Source organism: Ovis aries, chromosome 2 (genome assembly GCF_016772045.2).
Source record: "Ovis aries strain OAR_USU_Benz2616 breed Rambouillet chromosome 2, ARS-UI_Ramb_v3.0, whole genome shotgun sequence".
Classification (NCBI taxonomy): Eukaryota; Metazoa; Chordata; class Mammalia; order Artiodactyla; family Bovidae; genus Ovis; species Ovis aries.
Genome location: NC_056055.1, coordinates 7,030,054 through 7,056,230, shown reverse-complemented (window position 1 = coordinate 7,056,230; position 26,177 = coordinate 7,030,054). Strand labels below are relative to the sequence as shown.

The 26,177-nt window shown below is 47.5% G+C and overlaps 1 protein-coding gene across 3 annotated transcripts in view; it reads right to left on the bottom strand.

Moving 5' to 3' along the window:
- The window catches only part of ASTN2 (astrotactin 2), a 1,032,871-nt gene that overhangs the window by 249,046 nt on the left and 757,648 nt on the right, over positions 1–26,177 (bottom strand). For all 3 annotated transcript variants that reach the window (XM_042242803.2, XM_027964073.3, XM_060410801.1), the window contains 2 exons: positions 25,025–25,129; positions 21,943–22,122 (listed from right to left, as the gene is read on the bottom strand). In XM_042242803.2, coding sequence (XP_042098737.1) covers positions 21,943–22,122; positions 25,025–25,129 — 285 coding nt within the window. The remainder of the gene's footprint in view (positions 1–21,942; positions 22,123–25,024; positions 25,130–26,177) is intronic.

Genomic DNA, 26,177 nt, shown 5'->3' with positions numbered 1-26,177 from the left:
TATGACCCAATGAGTAATAAATTAAAATCGAATTAAGTTCTGGCACTTAGAATTGGCTTACCAAAATAGGAGCACATGGACCCCGCCCCCTCCCATTAGTTAAAATAGTTAAGATGGCCCAGTTTAAACAGAGCCTTTGAGGTTTAAAAGTCATTTTCAAGACCTATTTAGAAAAAGATTGATTATCCCCACTGCTTCATTATTTTAAAGCTCAATTTACCCTGTTCTTAAACCTAGAAAGACTGAATAAAACCTCACAATGGATTACTGCAACCTTAATGCTGACACCCCACCCATTAAGGCTTCCATGCCAATTACTGAAATTATAAATTTCATCCAATCAATAACTGGTAAATACTTTGCAGTCATAGACTTGGCTAATCTGTCATGTGAAAGTGTTAGGCGCTCAGCCATGTCTGACTCTGCCACCCCATGGACTGTAGCCCACCAGGCTCCTCTGTCCATGGGATTCTCCAGGCAAGAAGACTGGAGTGGGCAGCCATTCCCGTCTCCAGGGGATCTTCTCAACCTAGGGACTGAACCCACATCTCTTACGTCTCTTGCACTGGCAGGCGGGTTCTTTACCACTGAGCCACTGGGAAAGCCCCAAAGGAGGTCCATGAGAGACAAGGAGTCAACTAAAGACGCTTCTGCTAGGGACATGCGTACTAAGTCGCGTCAGTCATGTCCGACTTTTTGCGACCCCATGGACCTGCCAGGCTCCTTTGTCCTGGGAAGCCCAGATGTCATCTTTAGTGCCTATTTCTGTCATGTTCAGTGCCTGTTTCAACAGCCTTTCACACACAGTTTGCCTTTGGCGTCAAAGGGACACAATCTCTCTTTATCCAGCTACACTGAGGTATCTCAACAAGCCAGGCCGTCACACAAAATCTTTATAGACAAGATGTCATGCATTCAGCTTTCTTCAGGAGCACAGTAATGACATCATACCACTCACGCCCTCTTCCAAAGACATTAATTTGACACACTCATTGAAGACATGCAAACATTCACAAAATAACTCACAAACAGGGCTGGGTCATTGTCTTATGCATTGTACAAGGTCCTGCCACTTTGGTTAAATTCCTGAAAATTGTTCAGCTGATGACCATTCCATTCCTGACACTGTCAAAACCAGCATTTATAATGTTAAAATAAAGTCTGACTCTTTTTAGCCTTTTGGGTTTTGGAGACAATGTATTTCTCATTTAGAAATTTTACTTAAGCCCATTTATGCTATTACTCACACATTGGCCTACCTTGATTGGGATCTTATATAACAAAAGGCTCTATTATCTGCCCAAATTGCAATACAGCAGGCACGCCATTGGTGACTCCTAGAGACTTCACTATAAAGGCTTCAGCAGTGTCCTCTCATGCCTCCTGGAGCCTCTGGACCGTACATAACCGTAATTTGCCCCTAGACTCCTGGTACAAGAAACAGCCCTCCTCATCTCCATGCTTATGCCATTACAGGGCAACATACTGGGCTCTCCTAGACACAGAGGCTGTGTGACTCTCTATACTCAGCTCCCCACTGTCTTAGATCATGGAAATAGCTCCTTGAAAGCTCAGTGTAGAGCCAAACCTCCTGTATATCACATTTGTAGGTGGGATGCCCCACATCCTTAGTCCTTTGTCAGATGTCATGGTGCCAGAGAAAATTAGCAACCTCCCTTTCCTAGACACCTAGAAACATCTGGAGAGTCCCCTGGAGTCAACTGAATGACCAGCAAAGGGACTTTATATACTTTCAAGTTGGCACCACCACCATCATACGATATGGAGTTTTTGCTTTTTAGTTCTTCACTGAGATATTCCTGATAATAAGACCGAACCCAAGAGTCTGTACAACTGACCAAACTTCATGCAGTCTCCTTTGCACCAGCTGCCGAGGTCAACAGGCAGCCCAATCTGCCATTTCTACAACTCTTGGGCCATCATCAATGATCTGCTCATCTGGGCTCGCCAACAGCAGCAGCAATTCCCTATCCAAGATTGCCTCTTTGGGGTAAAGAATCCTGAGAATCTCTAGTCTCATAGATACCCAACCTATAAATCAAGATTACCTATGTCTCTACACATAGAAAATCCATAATAAGGGGCCTCACTAAAACACTTTCTCCCCTTCAGAGTTCCAGACATTATTGAGACTGACCAAAGAGCTCATTTCATTTCTTAAAATATATGATGTCAGGCTCTTGCACAAGGCATTTAATGGAACTTGCATTTCCCTTGCCACTCTCAGACTTCAGGCCTTACAGAGGCCATCAGTTCAGTTCAGTTCAGTCGCTCAGTCATGTCTGACTCTTTGCGACCCCATGGAGTGCACCATGCCAGGCTTCCCTGTCCATCACCAACTCCCAGAGCTTACACAAACTCATGTCCATTGAGTCAGTGATGCCATCCAACTACCTCATCCTCTGTCGTCCCCTTCTCCTCCCACCTTCAGTCTTTCCCAGCATCAGGGTCTTTTCAAATGAGTCTGTTCTTCACATTAGGTGACCAAAGTATTGGAGCTTCAGCTTCAGCATCAGTCCTTCCAATGTATATTCAGGATTGACTTCCTTGAGGATTGACTAGTTTTATCTCCTTGCTGTCCAAGGGACTCTCAACAGTCTTCTCCAACACCACAGTTCAAAAGCATCAATTCTATGGCAGTCAGCTTTCTTTATGGTTCAGCCCACAAATCTACACATGAACACTGGAAAAAACAAAGCTTTGACTAGATGGACCTTTGTCAGCAAAGTAATGTCTCTGCTTTTTAATATGCTGTCTAGGTTGGTCATAGCTTTTCTTTCAAGGAGCAAGCATCTTTTAATTTCATGGTTGCAGTCACTATCTGCAATGATTTTGGAGCTCACCAAAAATAAAGTCTGTCACTGTTTCCATTGTTTCCCTATCTATTCACCATGAAGTGACAGGACCAGATGCCATGATCTTAGTTTTCCAAATGTTGAGTTTTAAGCCAACTTTCTCACTCTCCTCTTTCATTTTCATCAAGAGGCTCTTTCATTCTTCTTTGCTTTCTGCCGTAAGGGTGGTGTCATCTGCATATCTGAGGTTATTGATATTTCTCCTGGCAATCTTGATTCCAGCTTGTGCTTCATCCAGCCCAGTGTTTCTCATGATGTACTCTGCATGTAAGTTTAATAAGCAGGGTGACATATACAGCCTTGACGAACTCCTTTCCCGATCTGGAGCCAGCCCATTGTTTCATGTCCAGTTGTAACTGTTGCTTCTTGACCTGAATACAGATTTCTCAGGAGGCAGGTCAGGTGGTCTGGTATTCCCATCTCTTTCAGAATTTTCCACAGTTTATTGTGATCCACACAGTCAAAGGCTTTAGTGTAGTCAATGAAGCAGAAGTAGATGTTTTTCTGGAACTCTCTTGCTTTTCCTAAGATCCAGTGGATGTTGGCAATCTGATCTCTGGTTCCTCTGCCTTTTCTAAATCCAGCTTGAACATCTGGAAGTTCATGGTTCACATACTGCTGAAGCCTGGCTTGGAGGATTTTGAGCATTACTTTGCTAGCGTGTGAAATGAGTGCAATTGTGTGGTAGTTTGACTATTCTTTGGCATTGCCTTTCTTTGGGATTGGAATGAAAACTGACCTTTTCCAGTCCTGTGGCCACTGCTGAGTTCTCCAAATATCCTGGCATATTGAGTGTAGCACTTTCACAGCATCATCTTTTAGGATTTGAAATAGTTCAACTGGAATTCCATCACCTCCACTAGCTTTGTGCATAGTGATGTCTCCTAAGGCCCACTTGACTTCACATTCCAGGATGTATGGCTCCGGGTGAGTGATCACACCATCATGGTTATCTGGGTCATGAAGGTCTTTTTGTATAGTTCCTCTGTGTATTCTTGCTACCTCTTCTTAATATCTTCTGCTTCTGTTAGGTCCATACCATTTCTGTCCTTTATTGTGCCCATCTTTGCATGAAATGTTCCCTTGATGTCTCTTATTTTCTTAAAAAGATCTCTAGTCTTTCCCATTCTATTGTTTTCCTCTATTTCTTTGCATTAATTACTGAGGAAGGCTTTCTTATCTCTCCTTGCTATTCTTTGGAACTCTGCATTCAAATGGGTATATCTTTTCTCCTTTGCCTTTCTCTTCTTTTCTCAGCTATTTGTAAGGCCTCCTCACACAACCATTTTGCCTTTTTGCATTTCTTTTTCTTGGGGATGGTCATGGTCACTGCCTCCTGTACAATATCATGAACCTGCATCCCTAGTTCTTCAGGCACTCTGTCTATCAGATCTAATCCCATCAATCTGTTTGTCATTTCCACTGTATAATCATAAGGGATTCGATTTAGGTCATACCTGAATGGTCTAGTGGTTTTCCCCCACTTTCTTCAATTTAAATCTGATTTTGGGAATAAGGAGTTCATGATCTGAGCCACAGTCAGCTCCTGGTCTTGTTTTTGCTGACTGTATAGAACTTCTCCATCTTTGGCTGCAAAGAATATAATCAATCTGATTTTGGTATTGACCACCTGGTGATGTCCATATGTAGAGTCTTCTCTTGTGTTGTAGGAAGAGAGTGTTTGCTATGACTAGTGCATTCTCTTGGCAAAACTCTGTTAGTCTTTGCCCTGCTTCATTTTTGTACTCCAAGGCCAAATTTGCCTGTTATTTCAGGTATTTCTTGACTTCTTACTTTTGCATGCCAGACCCCTATAATGAAAAGAACATCTTTTTTGGGTGTTAGTTCTAGAAGGTCTTATAGGTCTTCATAGAACCATTCAACTTTAGCTTCTTCAGCATTAGTGGTTGGGGCATAGACATGGATTTCTGTGATATTGAATGGTTTGCCTTGGAAATGAAAGATATCATTCTGTCATTTTTGAGACTGCATCCAAGTATTGGATTTCAGACTCTTTTGTTGACTATGAGGGCTACTCCATTTCTTCTAAGGCATTCTTGCCCTCAGTAGTAGATTTAATACACAGAACTTAACACACTCAAGTTCAATTAAATGAAACATGGCCCATTTCAGTTATCAGACATCCATGGTGAAGTATAATAAAAAATCTGACTCTATATTTGATGCCTGACCTCTGACAGCTTTAGGGCCCCTCTACTCTGTTCCCCACCAGCCTCTCATCAAGCCTAAACTCTCCCATCTTTGGTGCCGGTGCTGTGTGCTCAATCGCTTCAGTCGTGTCCAACTCTGCGGCCCTATGGACTGTAGCCCGCCAGGCTCCTCTGTCCCTGGGATTCTCCAGGCAAGAATGCTGGAGTGGGCTGCCATTCCCTTCTCCAGGGGATCTTCCCAACCCAGGGGTTGAACGCACATCTCCTATGCCTCTTCTATTGGCAGGCAGGTTCTTCACCACTGGTGCACCCTGGGGAGTCCTCGGGATGTTGAAACCGTGCAAGCATCAGCCAGCACATGGGACCTACTCGACCTCCCTTGCTATCATAGAAAAGCAAGCCAGTCTTTTTCCCTTGTTTGGGGAAAGCCATGTTTGTATCTGCTTCAGAGCTGCCTCTGCTTTCCCCCAGAAAGCTCCATTACACGAATGACGGATCTTTTAAAGTCCTCTTGGTATGTGTGCATAGCACCGTCCATTTCATCATCTGAACCAAATACTGCTGGGAGTCCATCCCCCTACTTCCGAGTGACAACAAATGTTTAGAGCCAATATGAAAACAACTTCATAACATGATAAATTTAAAAACTGTATAAGTTTAATTTCTGAGCAACAGCATGAATAAAACTAGGTGCTTTTCTGAAATGACAGGTAATATTTACACTTAAAGATAATAGTGACTCTCTAAATCTCTCAGACCCAAGGATCTGAAACTTGTTTGACAAATATAGTGATTCTGTAAAAATGTTAGAAATAAAGTTAAAAATACTACACTCAAAGAGTGAAGAGGGAGTGGGCATGCGTGCTACCTCACCTGATCCATGATTCTGGGGGCTGGATCTAGGAGACTGAAACTTGCATTGACTGATACCTTGGAAGAAATGTATGATGCACACACAGATGGCACATATACCCTGGACCGTCCATAAAGGCTAATTAATTGTTACCTAAATGAAAGATGCAAATGACAAAGGAAAAACTCAAAGTATGCATTCTTCTCTTCTGGTCCGGTGGCCACTGCCACAGACACGTGTTTTCCCCCAATGGAATGGGGGTATCAATTCACACTGGTACATAGTACATACCAGGTCTATTCCTAATGTCCTATACATTTTACACCAGTAAAAGCTAGCCTATAATCGGCAGCCTGGACAGCCTCTCTGAATGAGATACAGCCTCTCTAAATAAAACATCAGAAACAATACTGGGTGTGGCAGGGGGAAGAGAGCTCCCTAAAGAAACAAGCTACGAAAGAGGAACTATGTTTTTTATGCTGTGCTTACTGCTTAGCCGCTCAATCACGTCCGACTCCTTGTGACCCCACGGACTGTAGCCCGCCAGGCTCCTCTGTCCACGGGGATTCTCCAGGCAAGAATACTGGAGTGGGTTGCCATGCCTTCCTCCAGGGATCTTCCCAATCCAGGGATCGAACCCAGGTCTCCTGCACTGCAGGCGGACTCTTTACCTTCTGAGCCACCAGTGAAGAAATGCTTTTATGCTGGGAGGTACTGTTGTTTTTCATCTTTTCCCTGTGACTTCAACAATCTATGCAACTAGATCTCAAACCTGCATTTTTCAGACCTTACCTTCCTTTTGATCACCAGACGGATACATGTTTCCAGGTGCTCACTTTATCTGGCCAGTTGGCATGCCAGCTGTAGGCTGGTGTGTTCAGTGAAGACATTCCTTAGAAAGCACAGACTCCCCATATTTAAGACTGAACTCAGCTCTCCAGAACCTGCTCTTGTGCTTCTGTTCCATTTAAGGAGCATGGGCATTGACAAAAGCACGTAGGCCTGAAACTGGCACCATTTCTAATCGCCTCCCTCACCTCTCAACTCCTACCTCCCAGTATTCAATCATAATGTTCTCATCACACTAGCAGCTTAGTATTTTTCACACCCTTTTATTCTTCTTTCTCATGACTATGGACATGTTCAGCTCCTATTACTTTCCTCCTGAAACACTGTTACAGCTTCCTAACTGATCTGCCTGCATGCCCACTTGTTAAGGCGTGTCTGACTCCTTGTGACGCCATGGACTGTAGCCCGCCAGGCTCCCTGTCCATGGGATTCCCCAAGTAAAAACACTGGAGCGGGTTACCGTTTCCTTTTTCAAGGGGTCTTCCTGATCCAGGAATCTAACCTGGTAGGTGGATTCTTTACCACTAAGCCACCTGGGAAGCCTTCCTTAGTCTAGCACCCCATTAACTACACTTCCTCCTATCCTAAGTCAAGCCCAATCCCACACCAGCCAGAGTCAGATTTAAAATGTAGGTGCTAACAATGATACATAAAAGCTTTAAATGACTTTAAAGTGATCCTGGTAAAAGGAAAAAAAAGAAAATCCTAACACAGGTGTATATCCAGTGGGATTTTGTCTCCAGCTATTTATCTTTCTAGGTTTATCTCATCACTGCTTCCATCCCTTCCTAGGCCTTTGTACTGCTTGCTTTTATGCTGCCTGAAACACTTTCCCTCCCCCTACCCTCTCGTGTCCCTTAAATCTTGCCTCCTCCAGGTCTTCTGGGCGCCCTTCCAGACCCACTGCACAGTTGAGTCAGGTGCCCACACCACCTTCTGTGTTTCTGCCTTGTAGCATCGCATGATAACTTCCTTGTTTACCATCTCTCTCTAAGGCTAGACTGAGCTCTGTGAAGGCAGAGTGAGTTTTAATTTACCACTGCATCTGTAGCATCTCCTACGGTTCCCAAAACAAAGCTGGCACTAAAACTGTTGCTGGATAAAACCAGGGCAGGGGGCCGGGGGGTCAGCTTAGCTCATATGTTGATATCTATGAACATTTGGGTCACATTTAGCACCAGCTGGTTATGCCACCTCCCGCTCCTCCCACCAGCTGCCTCACTAAATCACTGTTGCAACAGAAAAACGGGATGTGGTTGGAAGTTGGGTGAGTGGTTCCCTGAGATTTCATTTTCCATAGAGAATCTTCTCAACTATAAAACCATTAAAAGCTGTGTTCTCTTCTGGAAATTCAATCCAAACTTTGTCTTGATGCAAAATCAGGGCTCAAAGAGACACTTTCGATTGTGTGGTTATGTAAATGATATCAATAAATAAATAAAACTGTTACAAACAAAAAAGGATGTACCTTTGGACACAGGGTCCCTTGAGTTGCCTCTCAACACACTTTCCTGGATGAGGAAGGGAGAAGAGGGATCCAATCCAAATCCTAATTCTGTCAATAATGTATAATTCTCTTTGAGCAAGTTGCTTACTCTCTCTGGGACTCCATTTCATCAATAATAGAGTTGTTAAATTAAGGATATTTTTAGTTGCAAATGCCAATGGTACTGGGGCCCCAGACCTTAGGGACTTCTTGAGCCAAGAGCTCCAAAAGGAGTCTCCCATTTCCTTAGACACCTGTGGAATGGGAAGAGACAGAAACGCAGATCCCAAGGACCCTAAGGAGGGACTCCTGGGGCCTACAGCTGGTGCGTCAGATGAGACAACCAAGGCCAGCTCCGATCCAACAGATCAAAGGTCCAAGCCATCTCTAAGGCCTGCCTCAAAGCCTTCACCCTTATCCAGAGCCAAGGTGTTGCTAGGAAACAAGGGTCTGGAACCTGTGAGCCAGCATCATGCAGCCTGGAATCACGCTGGCCTGTCTCTTTCCTCTTTCCTCCTGACCAAGCGCTTCTAATTACTTTGTGGGAAGTGAAATGCCTCTTGGAGAGAACCATCTTGTGGGAACGCCCACTGTGGTTAAATGACAGTCAAAAGTAAGTGGGGAGAGAACTGGAGCAAGGAAAGATGGAAGGAAGAGAAGGCAGGAAGGATTACCTTTGACCAGCTACGTGCCTTTGGACTATATATCTTACCCACTCTGAGTCTCAGTTTCCCAGGCATAAAGATACCAGCTCTAGAGGGTTGTGTTGAGGATTAAGTGAGACTGTGAGGTGCCACTGAGTCCCCTGCCCTGTCGTGGCTCTCAGTACACGGATTCCGTTGTTACAGCGGGGCAGGAGGACACGTGGATTCTGGAGTCAGACAGTCCTGGGATAGAAAACGGCCTAGGACCAAGCCATGTGAATTTTCTCATTTAGAAGATGGGATAACAATCTGGACCTCAGAGGGATGTTTTGGGGTCCCTAGTGGCTCAGATGGTAAAGAATCTGCCTGCAGTGTGGGAGACCTGGGTTTGATCCCTGGGTCAGGAAGAGGAGGAGGGCATGGCTAGCATTCCTGGAGGAGGGCATGGCTACCCATTCCTGGAGGAGGGCATGGCTACCCATTCCAGTATTCTTGCCTGGAGAATCCCATGGACAGAGGAGCCTGGTGGCTACAGCCCATGGGGTCACAAAGAGTCAGACACAACTGAGCAGCTAACACAGGGATGTTACAAAGATGATGTGAGAGCGTATGATTAAATGGTTCATGGTAGGAACAGAAAATCAGTCATTGCTGCCCACTTCTCTGTTATCCCTCCCCCAACACACACACACACAACTATACAGCCTCAACGACCATAAGCTTGGCCTTCGGTGGTGCAAGCACTGTGCTCCACTGCTGGGCTCCAGGCTGTGCTTTCTGATGACTCTGCCTTCTATTCCCACCTCCAGGCTCAGCCAGGACTCAAATTCACAAGCTGGCAAATCAACCAGAGATGGACAGCCATGGGTTTAGAAGGTCTGGCAGGACGAGGGCTTACGTATTAGGCTGCTGGTCTTAGAAGTGGACAGAATTCTTATCATTAGGCTTTTTGCTTTCAAAAACTAATTGTAATAAGCATCACCACTAATTTGATTGTCTCACAGTAACAAATGATAATAATCCTAGCAAGCATTTCCTGAGCATTTCTTACATGTAGAGTGCAGAGATAATCACCTTCTGAACACTGATTCATTCAGTTCTCAAAACAAGTACTGTGAGGTGAGCACGATTAGGCCCATTTTAAAAATAAAGGGACTGAGGCTCAGGAAACCCTAAGTCACATCTGCAAACTCAAGAGGTGACTCACACACCGCCTGATCTGTATGCTGTTATTTGCTGAAAGGTACACCTCTGGTAAGGAGGGGGCAAGAATGATTGATTTCTGATTGATTTCCTACTATGGAACCAATTAACCACATGATTCTCTTGTCATCTTCATAACAGCCCTGAAAGGTCCAGATGCTTTTCCAACAATTCCCCTGGCACCTCCCAAATGGGCCCCTTATTTTTCCTTATTTTCAGGCATTCCTAGGAAGTTCAGCCTCTCCTACTGGTGAGAATTCTCTGCTGTGGACACAGCGAGTGGCAGTTTCTCCACCTACCTGGGAGGCAGAAGCGCAAAGACATCCAAAGTTCTAGCAAAGAAGCCAAGGGCATCTGTCAGGAGCACCTGAGCGGACTCAGGTACTGTTGCTCCCAACTACTTTGGCCAGACTCTGGTAGGCTGCTCTACACAGCCTGCTTTGCATCTTGCCCAGGCTACCTCTCTTCACCTCCCTAGACAGCACACGCCCTCACATCCCCAGGGCTGGGCTTAGCATGGGAAACATTCCAGCCCATCGTAGGTGGTTAGAGGTCCATTTCCCTACTTTGCCTCCTCCACTCCTGCCCGCCCCCACCCTCCCTCACACACAAATGCACACATCCACGCATGCCTTAGGCTTCCCTGTCACAGCATTTGTCCAGAGGGCTGTAACTATCAGTTCACCTACTGACAATCTTTCCCTTTTGACCATGAGCTCCTTGAGAGCCGGGGGCATGTCTCATTCACTTTGGCAACCTCAGCACCTCATGCAGGGCCAGGCATCTTCTAGGAGCTCAGAGCACTGTTGTGGAAAGTTGGGGGGTGATGACAAGCGATGAAGGATAGAAGACACCCCATGCTGTGAATCTGTTGAGTGAGGCTGCTCTCAGGGTGGGAGGTTCGACCTCCTAATAATGACCTGGAGAAGCAAAAGCTTCCATCTGTGTATCTGTGCTTTCTCTAGCCCCTTTTGTTCTCATAAAGGAGCTGAAGGCAGAGAGGAAACAAAAGCCCCACACTCATCTCTAGGGAACTCCACATTCTCAGGGCAAGGCTGATGTGAGAGGAGTCCTATCTAAAGTCACGCTCCCTGAGTCCCTGTGAGGACCTCCTGGGATTGGAACTGTGAAGGGGACTAAGTGTGTGCTGGCCCCAGTCTGAGTAGAATCAAGGTAGGTAGTTTATAAGAGTGTCAATCTCGGAATGCACTATCTACCCAGAAGGACAATGGGGGCAGTCTCCAGTGCTTCCGGAAGTGATGTATTTGTGCACGCCTTTGTGTGCGTGCGTGCATTCAGAAGTACGAAAATGGGCCTGCCGCAAAATGAATGGCTCTGTGACCTCTGAGCATGTGGGGGGCTTGGGCAACTAGGAGTCTTTGAATTTGCTGTAGATTTTCAGGTGTAGAAAGGCAGAATAATGTCTCCAGATGGTTATGAAACTTCCCCTTTTGCAACTGCAGGTTTGAACGGATCACATACACTGACTGCAACTTTCCCATCTGTAGAATGGGAAAGGCACTCTGAAGGAGATCAACTCTGGGATTTCTTTGGAAGGAATGATGCTAAAGCTGAAACTCCAGTACTTTGGCCACCTCATGAGAAGAGTTGACTCATTGGAAAAGACTCTGATGCTGGGAGGGATTGCGGGCAGGAGGAGAAGGGAACGACAGAGGATGAGATGGCTGGATGGCATCACGGACTCGATGGACGTGAGTCTGAGTGAACTCCGGGAGATGGTGATGGACAGGGAGGCCTGGCGTGCTGCGATTCATGGGGTCGCAAAGAGTCGGACACAACTGGGCGACTGAGCTGAACTGAGCCTCGATGGAAGTGGAGAACACCTTATGCACGAGTCGCCATCTCTCATTCCCACACTGGACACTGCCAAGTGGTCGCTGCATTCGTTCCCTCCAAGCCTGGTCTGGATGGACATCTCGTTCACTGCAGTATGACAGTCACTACCATTTGACCATAACTGACACATAAAGAGAAACTCAGATCTGGTTAGATTCTTGCTAAGGACTCTCTCCGCCCTGACAGTTTGGAAATGAGCCTCAGGGCAATGACAAGGCACCTAGGAGTTTGCATCCAAGGTTTTTTTTTAGGATTTTTACTTTATAGCACTGCCCCTGAATTAAGATAGAGAAGCAAGTTGTGCAAGGGGTGAATAAAGAAGACTACTTCCACCCCTGCCGGAGCTCAGGCACTCAACTCCCAGTCTCAGCTCTCCCAAGTTCTTTCAACTCTGGGTGAGAGAGAGAGGGGCACAAACGGCTGCCCTGGGTCTGATGCCAGCATCTGAAGTGCCTCTAAGGCTGCTCTGGGAGACCTGGATGAGCAAGTTTGATCACTTTCGTGCTGAAAGTAGCCTGGGTTCAAATCCCCGCTCTGCCGAGTTCCCTGGGGTTCAGTTCAGTTCAGTTGCTCAGTCCTGTCCGACTCTTTGCGACCCCATGAACCGCAGCAGGCCAGGCCTCCCTGTCCATCACCAACTCCTGGAGTCCACCCAGACCCATGTCCATCAAGTCGATGATGCCATCCAGCCATCTCATCCTCTGTCATCTCCTCTCCTCCTGCCTTTAATCTTTCCCAGCATCAGGGTCTTTTCCAATGAGTCAGCTCTCCGCATCAGGTGGCCAAAATATTGGAGTTTCAGCCTCAGTATCAGTCCTTTCAATGAACACCTAGGACTGATCTTCTTTAGGATGGACTGGTTGGATTTCCTTGCAGTCCAAGGGACTCTCAAGAGTCTTCTCCAACACCACAGTTCAAAAGCATCAATTATTTGGTGCTCAGCTTTCTTTACAGTCCAATTCTCACATCCATACATGACCACTGGAAAAACCATAGCCTTGACTAGATGGACCTTTGTTGGCAAAGTAATGTCTCTGCTTTTTAATAAGCTGTCTAGGTTGGTCATAACTTTCCTTCCAAGGAGTAAGCATCTTTTAATTTCATTGCTGCAATCACTGTCTGCAGTGATTTTGGAGCCCAAAAAAATAATGTCTGACACTGTTTCCACTGTTTCCCCATCGATCTACCATGAAGTGATGGGACCAGATGCCATGATCTTCATTTTCTGAATGTTGAGCTTTAAGCTAACTTTTTCACTCTCCTCTGTCACTTTCATCAAGAGACTTTTTAGTTCTTCACTTTCTGCCATAAGGGTGGTGTCATCTGCATATCTGAGGTTATTGATATTTCTCCCAGCAATCTTGATTCCAGCTTGTGCTTCTTCCAGCCCAGGGTTTCTCATGATGTACTCTGCATAGAAGTTAAATAAGCAGGGTGACAATATACAGCCTTGACGTACTCCATTTCCTGTTTGGAAACAGTCTGTTGTTTTATGTCCAGTTCTAACTGTTGCTTCCTGACTTGCATACAAGTTTCTCAAGAGGCAGGTCAGGTGGTCTGGTATTCCCGTCTCTTTCAGAATTTTCCACAGTTTACTGTCATCCACACAGTCAAAGGCTTTGGCATAGTCAATAAAGCAGAAATAGATGTTTTTCTGGAACTCTCTTGCTTTTTCCATGATCCAGTGGATGCTGGTAATTTGATCTCTGGTTCCTCTGCCTTTTCAAAAACCAGCTTGAACATCTGGAAGTTCACGGTTCATGTATTACTGAAGCCTGGCTTGGAGAATTTTGAGCATTACTTTACTAGTGTGTGAGATGAGTGCAACTGTGTGGTAGTTTGAGCATTCTTTGGCATTGCCTTCCTTTGGGATTGGAATGAAAACTGACCTTTTCCAGTCCTGTGGCCACTGCTGAGTTTTCCAAATTTGCTGGCATATTGAGTGCAGCACTTTCACAGCATCACAGGATTTGAAATAGCTCAACTGGAATTCCATCACCTCCACTAGAGCGTCCACAGATCATCTTCCCCATCTGAGCTTCAGTTTCCTCAGGCGTGAAACGCTGATAGGAACCTAACCTCACAGGCTGCTTGGGAGGAGTGAAGTGGATGCAATACCGTGTATGGAAGTGCTCTGTGAGACGCACCGCGCTGAGCACAAGCAGAGGGGCCGAAGGACACACCGTTAGGAAAAGAGACAAGGGTGTTCCGTTCCAGATGGACTCAGTCTATACCAGGATACAAATGCTTTTCTTTTGGTAATTTCATCTGGTGCAAACAGCAGTCTCCTGGGCCTATTTGTATTTAATGAACCACATCCTGTATCATCGTTTTGCATGATTCTGAGGAGAACTAAGTTGGCTGTCTCCTCTGGCGTACTGCAGGCCCCGGAGTGTCCAGCTCATATTGAACCTCCTCCTACCGCCTCCAAGAAAAACACCAGCCCGGAGCTAGGCCCATCCCACACACAGCTGCATGGGCTAAGGGGCCAGGGGAGGGGCAAGGGACACTCAGCTACCTCCACCAGCACACGGACCTTGGCACAGGTGAACATGGCCAGGCTGAGACTTCAACCCACATGATGGTTAAGGGGTAGGAGGCTCAGTGCGAATCAAAGGCAGAGCATGGGGACAGATGGGGCTAAGGAGGCTGACGGGGACACAACAGATCTGAGAAGGTCCTGAGGCCATGGGGAGGAGTTTGGAAATGAGCCTCAGGGCAATGACAAAGCTCCCAGGAGTCTGCATCTGAGGAAGGCATGATGGGACTCTCCACTTCAGAAACATCCCATGATGCTTCATTTTATTATGTGGACTTGACTGGGCCATGAGGTGTGCAGATATCTGTATCCAATTCTTTTGTGACCTGGTGGACCACCAGGCTCCTCTTTCACTGGGATTCTTCAGGCAAAAATATTGGAGTGAGTTACCATTTCCTTCTCCAGGGGATCTTCACAACACAGGGATCAAAACCCTCATCTCTTAAGAGTTGTATTATATATATTATTTCTACTATAATAAAATGTAAACATTATATATATATATAAAGAGGTTTGTTGTTAGAAATTGACTTATGTGATAAACATTGTGTGTGTGTGTGCGTGTGTGTGTGTGCACGTGCTCTGCTGCTTCAGTTGTGTCCAATTCTTTGCAGCCCCATGGATTATAGCCCACTAGGCTTTTCTGCCCATGGGATTTCCCAGGCAAGAATACTGGAGCAGGTTGCCATTTCCTACTCCAGATCTTCCCGACCCATGAATGAAGCCCACATCTCTCGCCTCTCCTGCACTGGCAGGTGGGTTCTTACCACTAGTGCCACCTGGGAAGCAATATATAGATACATGGATATATATGCGTGTGTGCTGTTGTTTGCCAGGCATCTTCCCTACCCAGAGACTGAACCCGCATCTCCTGTACTGCAAGCAGGTTCTTTACCACTGAGCCACTGAGGAAGCCCCGTGTGTATATATCTAGAGATACAGAACCAGTTACATGTAGCTTTCACGTATATTGTATGTATTATAAACATCATATGAATCTATATCATGTATATGTGAATATTATATATAATAAAGATATTTTTATCTATCTACCTATCTGTCTACTGACCCGTCTATCCTGACGGTTCTGTCTCTTTGGAGAACCCAGGCAGCTCCATGTCCTCAGGGCTGTGCAGCTGGACTGATGGGGTTCAGGTGGATGCAGGGAGGCCAGGCAGGGGGCCAGTGCTAGAGTCCAGCCCAGCCATGATGGCAGCAGTGAGGTGGAGAGAAGTGGGCAATTCTAAGAGCTGTTTGGAAATTGCAATTGGTAAGACTTGCTACAGCTTGGAAATGGGCGGGAGCAAGGGAGAGGGAGATGCTGAGGGCTTCTAGGCTTGTGGCTCTGCCTCTAAACAGATGCAGGAGCTCTGCATGAGAACGCAGGGAACCCCCTAGGCTGTCTGGGCAGGCAGGGAGCTAGCAAGAGAGCACATCATCAGAGGAAAGCTTGGAGGCAGGCCACAAAGGGGGAGTCATTCATGTAGGGATGGTAACAGACAGCATGGCTGTGAGTCTCCACGGAGACCATGGCAGTCCTGCAAAACCACACTGACCTGTTTGGCAGAGAAGAGCGAGCCTGTGAAGGAGACAGAGAAGGAACAGGCCAGAAGGGAGGCGGGCAACTGTCAGGAAGAGTTCCCTGGTGCGAAGGAAGCAAGCATCAGACGGTGCCTCAAGCAGGAAGTGGCCAACTCCATCAAATGCTAGCGAAAGGGCAAGCAAACGGGAATTGAAACCTACCCTGAAGGTTAAATCACCAGGGAAGTGGAACCCGTGCAGGTCTCAGCTCTGAGATCGACCCCCTGCATGTCTAGCTGGCATCTCTGAAGCAAGTTCCTGCAGGAAACTGAAGGCCCAGGAGAGCTCTCCAGTTCCCATCAGCCCCTTGGCCACCCCTGTCCTGACAAAAGGAGGTGTCACTTGACTACATCTTTCCCTTCTCCTCCTCCACCCCAACCCCTTAGGCTGCCTTTCAAACAGCCAGAATTCCTTTAAAGAGTAATCTAGGTATGCTTCAGCTGACATTCAAAAGTGCATTGTAATTCAAATGGAAATGCAGAAATTCATTCCCTTGGACAGTCTTGGGAAATTATAATAGAGATAAAACATCTTTTAAAGGTGGCGACAGGCATTTATCTGTGGGGACATCTCTATGCAATAGGCTCTCCTGATGCAAACTCAAGAGAGGTCCAACCTTCACACAGGGGATGTCCTTTCGGCAGGGTCACCGAGTCTCTAAATTTGGGAAAGACATTAGTTGCATCCATTTTCGCTTCTCCACTTTGTCCCTCCATTTCTCTTTGTGGATTCTGGTTTCCCCGTGTCTGTCTCTCTTCATTTTCCTGTCTCTTCCTATCTCCCTCAGTCTTTCTCTGTCTCTCTCTCTGCTCTGTCTCTCTCTCTCTCACACACACAGAACGGACAATTCCTTTCCATGCATACATCCTTTATCTTCCATAGTTACTTTCTCCATGCAAAAGAAGCAACTGCAAATTCAGGAAACCTACCAGATTTGTTATTTCTGCATGCATCGCCATCCCTTCAGAATAGGGAATAACAAAAGGGCATAACAAAAGGGCAGGGTTACGGGGGAGTCTTTTGATGTCTTCCTAGTAAAGCTTTAAGGCTCCCTCCCTCACCAGCTCTACCCCAGGAGCCCCTCTCAATCTACCCCTGTCCTTGGTCCTAAGTCAGCTGACAAGAGAGGGGAGTAAATTAGTAGCTGCATCTCCCCCTGCCCCCGTAGACACACATGTGCACTACACACACACAGACACACACAGACACACACACACACACACACACACACACGTGAGATCACTGTTACCAAGTGGATGCGGCAGCCACCGGTGGAAGGAGTGGACTGTATCAAGATAACAACTAAGGGCCCAGCTCGTTGCTAGATGAGTCATCATCGATAGGTCTATGCTCTCACTGGATCCCATGTCTTAAAAGTGGAAAAATCGATCTTAGAGTGTGAATCAATTCGTCCAACATCACACAGCTTGTAAGAGGGAAACAGGGATGGGAACCAAGGTCCATCTGACTGCAAAACTTGTCTTTTATTTCCAAACGAGGAAGTCTTTATCCAAGACAGCCAGAAGAACCATAACTTTATATAAAGAGTCCTCATCCTAAGGCTCATGTGTCAAGGGCACGGCCAGGAAGTGTATGAATATCAAGTCAAAGAAGGAAATGAAGCCCTGATTAAGAGAAAGGTAGCTTCTCAAAATGCAGGTGTATCAGGAACACAGCAGCACAGAGTGAAAATGTTAAGCTGGGACAAGAAACTAAAAACCTCACAAGGCACTCGGAGCCTGGCCTGGGCGCACAGGTGATGGCTGAGGGAAAGTGGCAGACTAAAGAGCTTCCAAGGGAACCGCGCCTGGGCTGGGAGTTTCCCGGGATGACTTCAGCTACTCTAGCTGCCTCTTGAGGTCCAGCTGTCCCTGGCTTCTGCCAGCACCATCCAGCTGACCTGTCCAGCGCTCCAGGCCCCTGCAGACTGGTGGAATGCCCGGAATATCCGCTCGGTGACAGGAAACCCCTCCTCCCTGCCTGGATCTTTCCTGTCCTCCTTGGCATTCCCAGTGTCTCTCTGGAATCTGCATCAGAAGCTGGGTCTGTTATTCTAGCTTTCACTTCGCCCTATTACTCAGAAGCAACACGTAAGTGTCAACCACCACTTCCCCTTTCTGCATCTAGAGCAGATACTGCTAATTGATCACAGCGTTCTTTTCTAATGACCCCGGTGACCTCCACACAGTGTCTAGACAAGCCACTCCTCAACTGATCAGAACTCGCATATGAAACAAAAGACACGGGCCACCGTGTGACGGGGACTGAGGTCCCGACTGCACGCCAGCCACCTGCCTTTCTCCAGCTACCTATCAATAGCTCAAAAATAAAACAGTCTATCACAAAAATGACAAAGTATTGGAAGGCTCATACAGGCTGAACCCACGTGTGGACAGCACCCACGTCTTACCTACTGTAATGCCCCAGCACATAGCACAAGGTCTGCAGTGAAGAAGCACTTAGGAAATACCAGTGAACCAGAGGGTAATGAGTGATCAATGTGACTTTCTTTTTCTATGGAATGCACACTTAGAAGCACTTATGGGAATGAGAGTGAAGCTCTCATGGGAGATATTTCAATCAGGCACATTCACCCCAACCCCCTCGACCTTCCATGATCTCTAGTGTCTGGATCACGACAGCGACCAGAGCCCCACCATTAATTAGTAAACCTGGAAAGACCGGGACATTGGACTCAGGTTGGAATTTAAACCCTAGTTCACTCAGTAACACCCTGTGTGGTCCAGCAAGCCCCCGATCACTTCTGAGTTCAGATCCCCCTTCACAGTGATGAGAGGTGGGTCATCTTGCCTTTTTTGCCTCAAGGCATACATGGAAAGACCAAAGGCAGGCCTGTACACTGTGAAGGGCTGGACAATGTCTGTGGTTGTCATACACGCCCCATTTGGTCTCTTCTCTCTGAAACTTAGAAATTACTTTGCCTGAGGTTTCCTGACAGGGATGTAAGAAGAGGTACCAGGACTTGAAATCTTTTCTGTCCCACTTGAAAAAGGCTTTCATACTGTTCATGGGGTTCTCAAGGCAATAATTCTGAAGTAGTTTGCCATTCCCTCCTCCGGGGGACCACATGTTGTCAGAAGTCTCCACCATGACCCATCCGCCTTGGGTGGCCCTGCCTGGCATGGCTCAGAGTCTCAGTGAGTTAGACAAGGCTGTGATCCATGTGATCAGTTTGGATAGTTTTCTGTGATTGTGGTTTTCATTCCAGAGGCCATGGGATTGAAGAGACAGAGCTGATTCATTGGAAAAGACCCTGATGGTGGGTAAGATCGAAGGCAGGAGGAGAAGGGGGCGACAGAGGATGAGATGCCATCACCAACTCAATGAACATGAGTTTGAACAAACTCCAGGAAATGGTGAAGGACAGGGAAGCCTGGCGTGCTTAAGTCCATAGGGTCGCAGAGTTGGACACAATTTAGCGACTAAACAACGACAACTGTCCCACTTGACCTTGTTCTCATTTGTCCTCTTCCTCACAAACTCTGCCCCCAGAGCGATCAGCTTCCAACCCCAGATTCATCCTGGTCTGGTCCCCAGTGAGCCCTGGTCTCACAGATGTCAGTGACACATAGCTGACATACAGATGTTGGTGACACAGAGGTGGCTGGGGAGAGAAGAGACACACCTTAACTCGCTCTAAGTCTAGAGTTTTTCCATTGTTCAGGGAAAAGTTTCCAGCTTCTCTACCACTTCCTCCCCAGCATCACTTCCAAATTTAAAAAGTAAAACTACAGTGTTTGATGTCACCTCAGGTAAAGACAGAGAGGAAGAAACACACAGGTCAGTTAAGCCGTCTTAACACAGTGCGTCACTGCGCTGTTCTGGGGCTTCCCTGGCTCAGACGGTAAAGAAACTGCCTGCAATGCAGAAGACACGGGTTCAGTCCCTGGGTCAGGAAGATCCCCTGGAGGAGGGAATGGCTACTCACTCCAGCATTCTTGCCTGGAGAATTCCATGGACAGAGGAGGCTGGTGGGCTATAGTCCACGGTGTCGCAAAAAGTCAGACACAACTGAGCGACTAACATTTTCACTTTTCACTATCGTCCTGTTCTGCAAGCCAATATGGGAGAGAGGAGAGAAAAGTACCTTTGCCTTGTAAGCCCAGAAGGCAAAGCTACAGGACCAAGTTCAGCCAGCAAGTTTGTGGCAAACTGGAAACCTCTTTGAGTCTTTTAGGGGACCCCTGGTGGCTGTGCCAGCTTCTGTCTGCCTGTCTCCCCATCCTACTTGTCATAAACCACTGGACAAGGAATGGCATTTTCTGGAGTGAAAAAGTCCAGGTCCTGGAAGCAGCTGAGGAAGGCTATGGGTGGGGTGCAGCCTGAGAGTCATGTCCCAGGCCCCAAATGCAGGATGAAGCAAATTAGTTCCGTGGCCACAGTGAGGAAGGCTTTTATAAACATAACCTAATTGTATTACTTCGAAGTCCAGGAGCTTATTGCTCTGCCTAATGATGTGTCACGTTATTTATAGGGTAGCACAATGAGACTCCTATTGATTTAATGCACTTCCTTAAAGACTGTCATTGTCACAGCCATAAAACGAAGCCATTCTCAGACAACTCAATTATTCCCCTGCGCCTATAAACCACCCCGTGCCCCACACAGCTGCACACAGGAGGGAAGGCGGTGCGAGACCATGACGGGGTGGAGGGTGCCAAGGGAAGGGTTCCGGAAAGGACAAGGGCAGGAGCTCCATCAGCCGGGGATGAGGGGCAGCAGAAGACCTAGACGGGGAATGGAGAGCCCTATCCAGGGTGGCTGAGGGACTCTGAGCAAGACTCTTCTTTCCTTTCAGCCTTAGTTTTCCCAGCTGCAAAACGAGAGTGCCGAGCCCAGTGAGAACTGTCAGACCCCTCCCAGCGCCTGCATTCTCTGGTTTTATGAGTTACGCTTGGTTTGGTTCTTGGAGGCCATGTGGCTGGACCACATGGAGAAGGTACAAGCCCATTTTTAACATCACTCCTCACCCTTCCCATCGATCGAGAGCCTCTCTTTTTAAATTAATTGATAAGAATAGTAACAATGATAACAGGAAGTGATCTTCACCCTGCTGCGTATTAGCTACGTGTCCACAGGGCACTTGACTTGTTGGCGTATCCGACACTCATTTTTTCATCGGTGAAATGAGCCTGTGACTACAGGGAACTGCTATAATAATACACAATGTATGTATGCCATATTTCCACCTTTCTCAAAATGTTATCGTATAAACTACTCCCCTTTAATGTAGGAAGTAGACAGGAATAGCTAAAGTACCCATTTCACAGGAAGGGAAAACTGAGGTGAGAAGGGGACAGATTTTCCAAGGGGAGTGACAGAGGTTGGTCTCCTGCTTCAGATAAATAGATGAGAAATGGAGGGAAATAAGACCTGGTGACCCTGCCTGAGGGTAAAGGCATCTCCATGGCAGAGTCTTGAAACTGTCCTCTCAGACATGAGTTAGTCACTCCCAAAGGAGCCAGCGCTCCCCTTAGGTTCTTCCAAGAAGCACGGAGAGAAGGTGTCAACGAGACAGCTCTCCCCTCCCCTACAGTTTCCCCAGCCTCCTGACCTTGGCAGCAGTTTTGAGAGGACAGAGTGGGAGACAAGAAACTCTCAGTAGAAGGCCAGAGTTCTGGAGTCCACCCTGGGGCCTCAGAAAACGCCCGAACTGAAAGAATCCCGAGGAATCGTCACACGGTCCCTCATTCCATCCCCGGTGAACATGAAGCCCTGAGAGGCGCAGGGACTTGCTTACGGCCGCTCAGTTTTTATGTGGCAGAGCCAGGATTTGGCTCCCAGGGAGCTCAGTTATCTCCCCAGCAGCCTGACCTCCATGTCTCAGCTGGCCACCACCTCCAGCAAGCCCTGCAGGCTTACCTTTCTGGTACTGGAGCCACAGCTGCTGCTGGACCTTCTTGCTGGGGAAGTGAATGATGCAGGTGAGCTCGGAGCCGTAGAGGGCCTCTGCGATGTAGTGTGACCCATAGTGCTGGATGAAGGACAGCAGCTCCTCCCGGCTGCTCTCTTTGGTCAGGATCTTGAGGACGTTGGTGAAGCCTGGACAGAGGAGGAGCATGTGGAGGTGGTCAGAGTTGGGAGGCTGGCGCCCGGCAAATGGCAAGTCCGGATCTGGTACCTTGTTCACCATAGCATCGGCCAAATGTGCATATGGTATCTCTCCCTTACTTGGCAAAGACCGCTCTCTCTGGTGGACACACGAGACACCACCAAGAGGGAGCCAACAGCAGAAGAAGGACAGACGCTGGCGACCCAAAAGCCACAATCAGGAAAAATCAAAGCTGCGGTCTCCCGAGCAGCCAGCGTGTGGCGGGCACGCTGCCAGATGTCCCAGCCACTTAGTCTAGTTTAACCTCAGTCCAGCCCTGCAGTCCCAGCCATAATGAGCCCTGTCCAGTAGATAAGCAAGTCAAAGGCCAGAGACTGGAAGTGATTTGCCTTGGTCCTCCAGCCAGAGGAGCTAGGATGCCAACCGACTTCTGTCCTCACCCCGAAGTGCACACACTGCTCACATACCCAATTACCCTGGGCCTGAACTGTCCACAGCTGGAGCCCGAGGGGCGGCACTAGCCCAGGCTCAGCAGACATTCGGTATCCTCAGATGTAATCCCTGGCTTAGCTTCCTAGAACCTCACTTCCCTTTCTGTCTCCAAAACAATGGTCTGTTCTTTCTCCTGCCATTGTCAAGGGCCTCCTTGCTGCTCCATTGTCCTTAGTCCTATGCCAAAGAGGCCTGAGTCCCCAGTGCCTGGACAGGGCCTGCACGGCCATCACTCAGTGCCCACTGACCCCCTGCCCTCTTCCTCCTGCAGGCAGGTCACCAAGCGACGCTTTCAGGAGCCTTAACACCTTCCGGGCTCTTCTGTGCTCTGGATAAAGCCCAGTGACCTTATCTGGGTATCCCAGGGCTCCAAGCTCATCTCCCATGAGCACATACATTAGGCTTCACCTCTGGCCAAATCTGTTTTCTTATTTCTCCTGAATGTGATTTGGCATTTCCATCACACTTTCTTCACTTATATCTCTCCCCCACTCCGAACACACACACACACCCCACCATTTACCTGGAATGGTCTTCCACTTCCTCTCTGAGTCACATACATGTTTCCAGACCCAAGAAGCTTTTCACACCATCCCGGCCTGGGGCACCTACTCCCTGTACCTTCAACAGGCATCACCTTGAAAGCAGAAGCTCTGTCCCATTTGTCTCTAAATCTGCACACGCATCCTTTCCCACCACAGTTTCCAGACACGGCAGGTGCACCGACTCCATTATGAGAATAAGAACGACCGACTCCGCGCCACATCAAAGTAAGACATAAAAGAGCAAGCGTTTCTTCAACACTGAAAATGAGCTCCGATTTGCAAACGTTTGGTTTACAAGGGGGTTCTCGGGAGCGTCATTATTGATTAATTAAACCAGATACACTTTTGTAGTTGTAACAGGAACATGGCAGTTGTTCACAAGCACGGTGGAAAGGTGTAGATGGTGGTGAACACAGGACAAGGCTCAGAGAATGGGCGCTTGCCTAGAACAGCCCCTCTCACCAACCCGTCAACTCATGCAACGGGGCAATTACTGCAACAGAGCCAATAATGAGACAATTTCTGCTCAGTAATGAAGAACACCACAAAGAGGCCCTGTGGCTCTAGGCAGACAACACTGCCATCAAATCCTCGACACACTCCTGTTCCGCCACCTACTAGCTGTGTGACCTTGGGCAACTTAACCCCTCTGACCCTTGTTTTCCTTATCTGAAAAATAAAGGGATAAAGAATGCCTTCCTCTTGAGACTGATGTAAGTCCCAAGATACAAAACATTATAAAGCGCTTGGCTGGTGTCAGCCATAATTACTATTTACACTTCCCCAATACCCAGGCTAAAGAGTTCCATGGTGCTCATGAACAAAGTGATACTGGAAAAGAAAAAAGATAAGAAAGCAGCTGGCTGATAATCAGGAGACACTCAGACAATAACCCAGTGGCAGTGTTATGAATAAGTCAGGGTAGAAAAATCCAAGTTTGGGCCTCATCTTTCCAAAGTCCATTACCCATTCCTTTTCCGGTTTTGTTTAATTTTTATTCCTTCATCAAAAAGGAGAACCAAAAGGAATATAAGGCACAGGAATAAACAGGATCCAAGCCCTATCCACAGTTCACAGGTCAGAGTTGAGGTGCAGGAGACAGACAGGGTTCTGATACGAATCAAGTACCTGTTAGTGCTTTAACATCAGCAGTTGAGCACAGGGAATTCCCTGCATTATTCCCAGGGGAACAGATAATGGGGGAGGCATCTCCCCCAGGATATGCAAGGAGGTCCAGGCAGAGGGAACGGCGTATGCAGAGTCACAAAGCCAAGAGAGAAAATGTCCCATTTTCAGAACTGTAAGTCCCGTCTGAGACTTGGAAGTCTGAAACTAAATGTCCCATTTGAGAATTATAAGCCATCCCTATCACGGGGAAAGATTCATGTGGGCAAAGTGTGAACAGTGCGTGTGTGTGTGTGTGTGTGTGTGTGTGTGTGTGTGTGTGTGTTGGTGGGGGGGGGCGGGGATGCATTATTGCTGAGTAGGAGGAGATGGGCAGGAAAGGAAATCAGGAGAGACTAGAGGAATCAGTGCCTGGAAGAACCCACATGCCTGAAATACTTCGAGAATGCAAGCGTGAGCGAGACTGTCACAGCCTGTGCAGAGCCCCCCTTCCCCCAGGAGCCGCTCTGACTTCCCAGAATGGACAGCGGCCCCATTACTGCACTGGCCTCCTACAACGTGTGGCCGTCACCATCTGTCTGCTTGTCCTTCCACCCTCCCTGTGAGCTCCTTGATGGCAGGGGGCGAGGCCTCATTCCTCAGCCATCCCCAGTGCCAGCATGGGCCCTGGCACACCCCGGGACCGTGCTGAATCACGCCAAGCCCCCTGGCTGCGGACGGCGGGGCTCACCTGCCGAGAGGGTGATGGTGCTGAGCTTCACGCGGTAGAGGTTGCTGCGGACCCGCCACCGCTGCACCATGGGGTACCCCATGGCCTCGTCGTACCTGATGTCTCCTGGGGAGGGAAGAAGGTCACGTGAGCCCCATGTTTACAGGCCTCACCCCACAACCCTGCCCTGCAGCCCTGGGCTCTGCGGAACGGCCCCCTCTTCTAAGCTCAGCCCTCTTGGGCCAACGGTGGGATCTGCACCCCGCCTCCGGGCCTCTTCCTTCCTGGCCTCTGACCTCAGCCTCAAGCTGCCCTTTTCTCTCTGCTCTAGAGCTCACATGGCCCCTTTACCTTACAGGCAAGAGTGGGTTTCTGGTTCTACTTAACCCCAGAGGCAATTTGCCATGGGGCGCTAGACACTGCGGTGCCTCAGTTTTCCCTTCTGATCCCATGGCTACCTAGGCTGACCTTATTTAAGTAGGCATATCATGAGACGCAAATGAACTAAGAGCAGTGGAAGCTTTATGGTAACCTCGAAATGTCCGACACGTGCACTGGGGGCCCACACATCACCTATTCCTGAGGCTACTTTTGCACAGTGACAGCAGAGTGGAGCAGTTGTGACAGAGAGCCCATGCAGAGCCTCGCACGCTCACTAGCTGACCTTTTATGTCCGCCCACTCTGTACAGACTGTTTCCTAACATGGAAACATGATATGTCCTTTGATGTCTCATAAAATACCTGTGTGCATACACAAAAGCTTCCCATTTTAAACAAGACCAAGAAACACTAGCTAAACAAAGTTAAACAAGATTTAAAAAACAGACTGTATAATTTCTCAGCTCCGTGAATAAATTAATGTACATTTTAAAGGTACATGAAGACGGCGCGTGGCATTTTGCAAACGTCTCGGCCGAGGAGCCCCATTTCTAGGGCCCACTGACACTCAAGTTTCATAGAATACATTTTTTGAAACCCAGGTATAGACAAAACATAAACAAAGAAAAAAAATAACACAACAAAATGTTAGCAAGTGGTTAACTTGGTTAGCAAGTGGATGCCTAAAAGATGCCTGTTTTCTGATTTATATTCATCTCCATTTTCTAAATTTTCTACTCTAAGCACTGCAGACTCCCTTTTTTGTAATCAGAAAAAAAAAGACATGAAAAAGAA